The 7997-nt window shown below is 39.7% G+C and overlaps 1 protein-coding gene across 1 annotated transcript; it reads right to left on the bottom strand.

Moving 5' to 3' along the window:
• Nucleotides 1–1451: 1451 nt before the first annotated feature.
• Nucleotides 1452–6791, bottom strand: LOC139471082 (protein rtoA-like). The gene is made up of 2 exons (XM_071253379.1): nucleotides 6509–6791; nucleotides 1452–1741 (listed from the first exon to the last, which is right to left on the bottom strand). Exons 1-2 carry the CDS (start codon nucleotides 6789–6791, stop codon nucleotides 1452–1454), a joined length of 573 nt encoding a protein of 190 aa, XP_071109480.1.
• Nucleotides 6792–7997: the final 1206 nt, after the last annotated feature.

The following is a 7997-nucleotide window of genomic DNA, read 5'->3' on the forward strand; positions in this document are numbered from 1 at the left end:
AGAGATGTTTTTCTCATATCTTAAGTTATGCAGATCCTGTGGGATAAAAAGGGTCCGTATCATATGTTTTCATCAACACCTGCGTTGTGAATGGTCAGTCAATGGTGTATCAATGTCTATTTCATCCACTACTAGCTTTTTTGGCAATTCAACAGAGTAATCGTCATAGGGATAGATAGAATTGTGGATGTTCCCCCTTGCTTAACTTCCATGACCATGTTCATGAGTTGCCTTGTCTATAGGCTTTTGCATTTTGTACGCAAAACATTTGAAATCTTGTAAAGCTATAAATGGCGGTCTTTTTAAACACTAATAGGAAGTTCGAGTAGGAAGGCAAGAAGTTAATACCAATCTAACTTGGTCTATGAAGTGAGTGAGTGAGTGAGTGAGTGATGTTTTAATGACGCTTTAAACAGTGTTATTTCAGCTGCGCATAGTCTAAGTCGAAAACGTTCTTGTTTCGGCGAATCCAAAGACGGCGGGTCCAAACAAAGGATCCAAAGTAGCTGTTGTAAGGATGTGTGTCATGTTGGGAAACAATACAAACATTCAATGTTAACAATCACAGAACTTTATTGGTATCTTTTAACAAAACAAAGTCAACAAATAAAGATACAAGGTTAAGATGATAACAAATAAATGTGAACACCTTGTACAAGTTCGTGGATATGGATATCCCATCTGAAAGAATAATATTTTGTATTAATTTGTTTGTTAACATATTCTGAAAATATGTGGTTACTCATCAAATGTCGATTCTGCACTGTTTGAGAGGAAAAGTGTATGTGGTCCCTGCACCTTTTAACGACTTTTCAATTCCTCAGTGTTCATGTGAATCGCGAACATGGTCAGTGATTCATACGATCGTCAAGCTCAAAGACTGGAACTCCTTACGCAGTCTGGAAGTAAGTCGTGACATGACGATGTAAGTTTACACTTCGTTCTATCCCGTGTTGACTCTATCTGAGTGAGGGGGCACGGGTGGGCCAGTCGTCACCGCGCAGCGATTCGCTGTGCAGAGTTGCGTCCCTTGGGTACGCCAGAAACCTATGATTGTTGGTTCGAATCTCGGTTCGCCCCGATTATGTTTCTAGGTTTGTCAGCACCATACCCGTGCTCGTGGGTTTTGCCTGAGACCTGCATCACTTCGGGCTTTCCTCCCACACTTAGCTGACACGCCGCGATATAACTGGAATACTGTTAAAAGCGGCGTTGACCCCAACACACTCACTCACTCATTCTGACTGATGTATATAACATGTCTGTTATATATACACTACCGACTGTATTCTGAATGATGTGAAACAATTTCTCAACCAACTGGTATAATATAAACCAAACACCCCAAAGAATGCAGGCAAAATAGAGCATCGTGAATGACTTGATGCAAGTTATGTTTCTTATACGGTATTAAGCAATATTTGTCACAGATTATGTCCATACCTCGTCACTTATTTGCCAGCGTTGATGAGAGACTGTAGGAGGGCGGCGTCGGAGGAACCGCTGCTACCGCTGCTGCCGCCACCACTGGAGATTGGGATTGGGATTGGGATGGGGTAATCTTCGTCTGAGGATTCAGAAGATCCGGAACTTCCTCCGCAACAACATCCTGATGATCCGGAGGATGAAGATCCTGAAGATCCAGATGACCCCGACTCGTAGTGATGGATGTGTTTGACGGAAGTGGAGTGGCGATGGCTGTGACGATGACGATGGGCAAAACTCACTGTTACTAGCATGGCTGTAAGAAAATCATGTTTGCATTAGAGGCGTTAGCGCAACACTAACCACATATAGATACTGTATATTTGAAGTACAGGAAATGTGATATGTTCTACCGTATTTAGACACCGTTAGGGCCTACATATTGTAATGATACGAAAGACGTTTTGGAGAAATCGTGAATATTCCCTTGTAGGGCTACTCAAAGATCATACTCAAAGGCTTTAAATAGGGCGGTCGGGTAGCCTAGTGGTTAAAGCGTTCTCTCGTCACGCCGATTCCCGACATGGGTACAATGTGTGAAGCCCATTTCTGGTGTCCCCCGCCGTGATATTGCTGGAATATTGCTAAAAGCGGCGAAAAATCAAACTCACTCACTCACTCACTCACTCACGCTTTAAATATAATACGTCAACGTCAGAGAATAATCAGTCTCGATTATCAAACGGAACACATTTCTTTGGGATTAAAGGCAAAATGTAACAGTGAAAATTATACGACTGGATCACTGAAAATCAGTGATGACACCAGGTGTTCGCGAAAAGAGTGGGCATGCCCTGCCCTACACACTTACACACAATTGATGATAAAATATTATGCGTCTGGATCTGGTTATTTTTAACATTGAATATGTGCTATGCTTACCTAGTTTTTCAATGTTATTACTTCGGGGCAGGTTTGAATACTACATATGTTGTGGATATATGGTCCTAGTATTGATTTTTACCAAAAAGTAATTTCTCGGTGATTTATAGTTTTTTAAATAATATTTAGAATAGAGAATTCACAAAAACACGAAATATAAAAAACTTTCAAAAATACCAGTACGCATGAAACACTTCTTCAGAGAAACATGTTTAAAATGTTAATTAGAAAATAATTAAACATATACAATTAAAGCCATACTTACCAAGAAGCGCAAAGAAGATCGTTAATTTCATTTTGAATTCAGTCTGTTTTGAACACAGTAAGAACTGAATGAAGTTCGAGAAGTGTCTGATGATGGTGTCTCCCTCGGTCAGTTATATACAGTACACCACATACCAGCTGCCGTCGGGAAGAATGTCGGTGTGGTCACTATGTCCGCGTAAGTGGTAGGATTAAGTATGATTAAGGAAGAACAGTTCAATGGAGTAGGCGTGACATAATCCGGATTATGACATAGTGTGAAAAGCTCGAATGTATCACATAGTCAGCAATGTTTATACGTTTTCTTTATCATTATTGAACATTGCTAACTTTTATCTGTTTCTTGCGACAGCCAATATGTAAAAGCTTTCATGACGTTTAATCAAATGTATGTCGATCATTGAGTGTTTTACGAAATATGTTTGTACTTTGCGCATTTGTATGTAGGCTTGATCACTGCTTTACAGTGCATGTTTGTTTTGATCAATGAATAAGGGACGTGACAATTGAACGGGAATATATTAACACCCACAAGCAGGTATTACGCTTTTGAATACAGTTTTCTTTCCCTATTCCAAATGAAGTTTTTTAATACTTATATCTGTGAAATCCTTAATATGTGTTTTCCTGTCCTTCGGCCAGTTTATTATTGAGCAAGTAACAGTGACAAAACCGCTTCCATAAACATGCGTTGTACGATTCCGATTACATTATAAGCACGTGTTTATGAATCACCCCGGCCTATAAATAATCGAATCTGGACCATAGAAACTAGAGGCTGATATCATGAGCAACGACTCACGCCGTTGTGGTAAGATGACACACAATCGACCAAGTTTCCGAACGTAACCCGGAATCCCCACTGGGTGGGGTGTCTTTTATTCCTCGTTGTGTGGTATGGTGTCAATATTTATATAATGTCAATGTGGTGTAATTTCATGGATACCTATAATGACGAGCACAGTGTGACATGATATGACGTGTAAGGATGTCATAAGGATCTATAATGACGAGCAGAGTGACATGATGTGATGTCTTAATGACACAATATGACGTGTAAGGATGCCATGAGAATCTATAAGGACGCGCAGTGTGACATGATGTGATGTTTTAATGACACAATATGCCGTGTAAGGATGTCATGAGAATCTATAAGGACGCGCAGTGTGACATGATGTGATGCTTTAATGACACGATATGACGTGTAAGGATGTCATGAGGATCTATAAGGACGCGCAGTGTGACATGATGTGATGTTTTAATGACACAATATGCCGTGTAAGGATGTCATGAGGATCTATAAGGACGAGCAGAGTGACATGATGTGATGTCTTAATGACACAATATGACGTGTAAGGATGCCATGAGAATCTATAAGGACGCGCAGTGTGACATGATGTGATGTTTTAATGACACAATATGCCGTGTAAGGATGTCATGAGAATCTATAAGGACGCGCAGTGTGACATGATGTGATGCTTTAATGACATGATATGACGTGTAAGGATGTCATGAGGATCTATAAGGACGCGCAGTGTGACATGATGTGATGCTGTAATGACATGATTTGACGTGTTAGGATGTCATAAGCATCTATAAGGACGCACAGTGTGGCATGGTGTGATGCTGTAATGACACGATATGACGTGTTAGGATGTCCTGAGGATCTATAAGGACGCACAGTGTGACATGATGTGATGCTGTAATGACACAATATGACGTGAAAGGATGTCATGAGAATCTATAAGGACGCGCAGTGTGACATGATGTGATGTTTTAATGACATGATATAACGTGTAAGGATGTCATGAGGATCTATAAGGACGCGCAGTGTGACATGATGTGATGCTGTAATGACACAATATGACGTGTAAGGATTTCATGAGAATCTATAAGGACGCGCAGTGTGACATGATGTGATGTTTTAATGACACAATATGACGTGTGAGGATGTCATGAGAATCTATAAGGACGCGCAGTGTGACATGATGTGATGTTTTAATGACATGATATAACGTGTTAGGATGTCATGAGGATCTATAAGGACGCGCAGTGTGACATGATGTGATGCTTTAATGACACAATATGCCGTGTAAGGATGTCATGAGGATCTATAAGGACGCGCAGTGTGACATGATGTGATGCTGTAATGACGCTATGACGTGTAAGGATTTCATGAGAATCTATAAGGATGCGCAGTGTGACATGATGTGATGCTTTAATGACACGATATGACGTGTGAGGATGTCATGAGAATCTATAAAGACGCGCAGTGTGACATGATGTGATGCTGTAATGACATGATTTGACGTGTAAGGATGTCATAAGTATCTATAAGGACGCACAGTGTGGCATGGTGATGCTGTAATGACACGATATGACGTGTTAGGATGTCATAAGTATGTATAAGGACGCACAGTGTGGCATGGTGTGATGCTGTAATGACACGATATGACGTGTTAGGATGTCATAAGGATCTATAAGGACGCGCAGTGTTACATGATGTGATGCTTTAATGACACAATATCACTTGTAAGGATGTCATGAGGATCTATAAGGACGCGCAGTGTGACATGATGTGATGCTTTAATGACACAATATGACGTGTAAGGATGTCATAAGGATCTATAAGGACGCACAGTGTGATGAAATGATTTGAACCCTCGACCATGCCATTCTGGCACGTCGAACGGACGTAACATCGACACGATCTTACATTCATTGTAGACGTCCAATTATCTACTAACATGTTGTAAACAAATTGACTGAAGAGGATCGGGTGATCATGGTTAGGTTCGATGACGTAGATGTTTGCGTGTCACAGGTTATTGTTTATGCTCTCTTTTTTGTATGGTTGAGACTAAAATATTTACATTTCTTGTATTGTGCTCTGTTTTGTATGGTCAAGACTAAAACATTTACATGTCGTGTGTCGTGCTGTTTTGTATGGTTGAGACTAAAATATTTACATTTCTTGTATTGTGCTCTGTTTTGTATGGTCAAGACTAAAACATTTACATGTAGTGTAGGGTATCGCTACCCTATTACTCACTTTGACGTTAACCAACATTCACTCACTACTATTGTCAACCCTGTAACAAATATATACTACTCAAAGTAATTTAAGGAACAACATATTCACAGATTAACTGTTGTAATATGAAACAATCGGGTGTTCATTACTATTTTGAGCAGGATATATCCACCGGAACAGATTCCATTGGGCATGGAAGGCGAAAAGGTACAAGAAACAAATAGTTCACTGAAAATAACACCAGGTGTCCGCGAAAAAGGTAAGCCTGTCCTGTCGTACCGGTAGCATGTTTCTCATGTTTGTTTCACCTCGCAATAGTCCAGTCATATGACGGACCAGACAATCCAGAAACTAATACGACCAGGATAGGTTGCTGGTTGCCAGCTCCAATAAAGAGTCGTGACAAGGACTCATATCTGCGGCCGCCAGAAGACTGGCCATAAAAGACAATACACAGACTCTCTTTATAGTGTTAATCCATTTATTAAGGACAACATTAACAATAACAACAAATGATGGCTGCAAAAAACTGACGCAGGATCGTAACAGGTATTTGCAATCTGAAAGAGAATAATGAAAATTGTTAATTAAGTGACAAAACTTTCCATAATCATAAAATACGCTGCTAAAACGAGTGTTAATCGTACGATTCTCACTATATAAGCATTTTTCGAACTAAGAACACATTGACATATTGTAGATAGTTTGCTTTAAGATGAAATGTCCAAGCCTTTTTCAACAAGCACATTTTACAGATCTTTATCCATTGCTTCAACGCGCAAAGGTGACAGAAAAAAAGAATCGAAATTATCTTGAAGATCTCTTACCGATTTATTTATTTGCCAGCGTTGATGAGTGCCTGTAGGAGGGCGGCGTCGGAGGAACCGCTGCTACCGCTGCTGCCGCCACCACTGGAGATTGGGATTGGGATTGGGATGGGGTAGTCTTCGTCTGAAGATTCAGAAGATCCGGAACTTCCTCCGCAACAACATCCTGATGATCCGGAGGATGAAGATCCTGAAGATCCAGATGATCCCGACTCGTAGTGATGGATGTGTTTGACGGAGGAGGAGTGATGATGGTGGTGATGATGGCGGTGGCGGTGAGAAACGGTCACTGCTACCATCATGGCTGTTGAAAAAAGAAATTCACAAATTTCAACATCAAAGGAATTTACTACCCCCTGGTTGGTTCTATGCTATCTCTTGGCATTGTAGCGAGTGTCCCTCGCGAACCGGAGTCGTTATCTTTTACAAGGCAAATAACGTCTAGATTCATAGTAGGCATAACGCGTATTTGAGATAGCAGATAAACAATGTGGTCTTTGAGTGGCATTTAATCATATTGAGTGACATTGCGTTAGAAGTCGGCTTTGAAAAGACACATATACTTCTAGTATTCAGAGAGAACCCACCGTATGATTCCGACTTTATCAATTTTATGATGAAGAATAATTAGCTGAAGACAGCGATTCTGAGCAAGGCTCAATATACAACGTCTACCCATGACAAATGTACCCATGACAATGGAGCAGCATCCCTAATTAACGTTAAGACATCTGAGCAATGGAAATAATGCTTAGGTATTAAAAATAAATACAAAAAAGTTGAGGCAGAAATAACACCGAAATAAAAAATGTCAACAAAACTATGAATGTAAGACAAGGTCGTATTTTGTAATAAATAATAAATAAACTTACCGAGAAAAACCAAAACTGTTTTTAGATTCATTTTATCTCTCTTCTCCTTAGAAGGCAGGTGAAAAAACAAGCGATGAATGATGAAGAAACTGTATAAAAAATCCCTTTTATAGCATTAATACGGGAAATGAACATATCAGTGTGACGCGATATGAAGGTATGTAGATGCCCTTGATGAGGAAATGTAGCGTGTTTTTTCTCCGTTTGACGTGCTTCTTTCAAGCTGACACAGGAATCTGGGCATTCTCTTGCTACTTACACAAATACCTTCGCTTTATGACATGGATAACGCAAACTTGATTCTGTACATACATGTTCAACAAGGGCAACGTGTAACAATACATCATAATGTTTTCAATGACATGCATTTGTTGATGACATATAAAATGAAAACCGTTTAATGCTAAATGGGATATAACACTAACAACGTGTTAGTCTGTTGGTATATATGTGCATGTCAACAGTGAAAACAAAATATTAAATCTCATTGATAATGCGTAGTTGCCGCATATTTCCATTTTTTGCTTCTTCTTTACTGTGTGTTAGTTTTTTGAATGTTGAAAATATTTGTTTAGCATATTTTGAAGTGGTTAACACGTAGCTTTCTACGGAAACGGACGCAGATTACAAACA

The sequence above is a fragment of the Haliotis cracherodii genome, unplaced genomic scaffold (genome assembly GCF_022045235.1).
Source record: "Haliotis cracherodii isolate W230 unplaced genomic scaffold, xgHalCrac1.p SCAF_21, whole genome shotgun sequence".
NCBI classification, from domain to species: domain Eukaryota; kingdom Metazoa; phylum Mollusca; class Gastropoda; order Lepetellida; family Haliotidae; genus Haliotis; species Haliotis cracherodii.

Coding starts and splice junctions, on each gene's coding strand:
- LOC139471082 (XM_071253379.1), bottom strand. CDS start 6,791: ATGGTAGCAGTGACCGTTTCTCACCGCCACCGCCATCATCACCACCAT. Junction 1,742..6,508: donor ACAGGCACTCATCAACGCTG/GCAAATAAATAA, acceptor ATTTTCTTACAG/CCATGCTAGTAACAGTGAGT.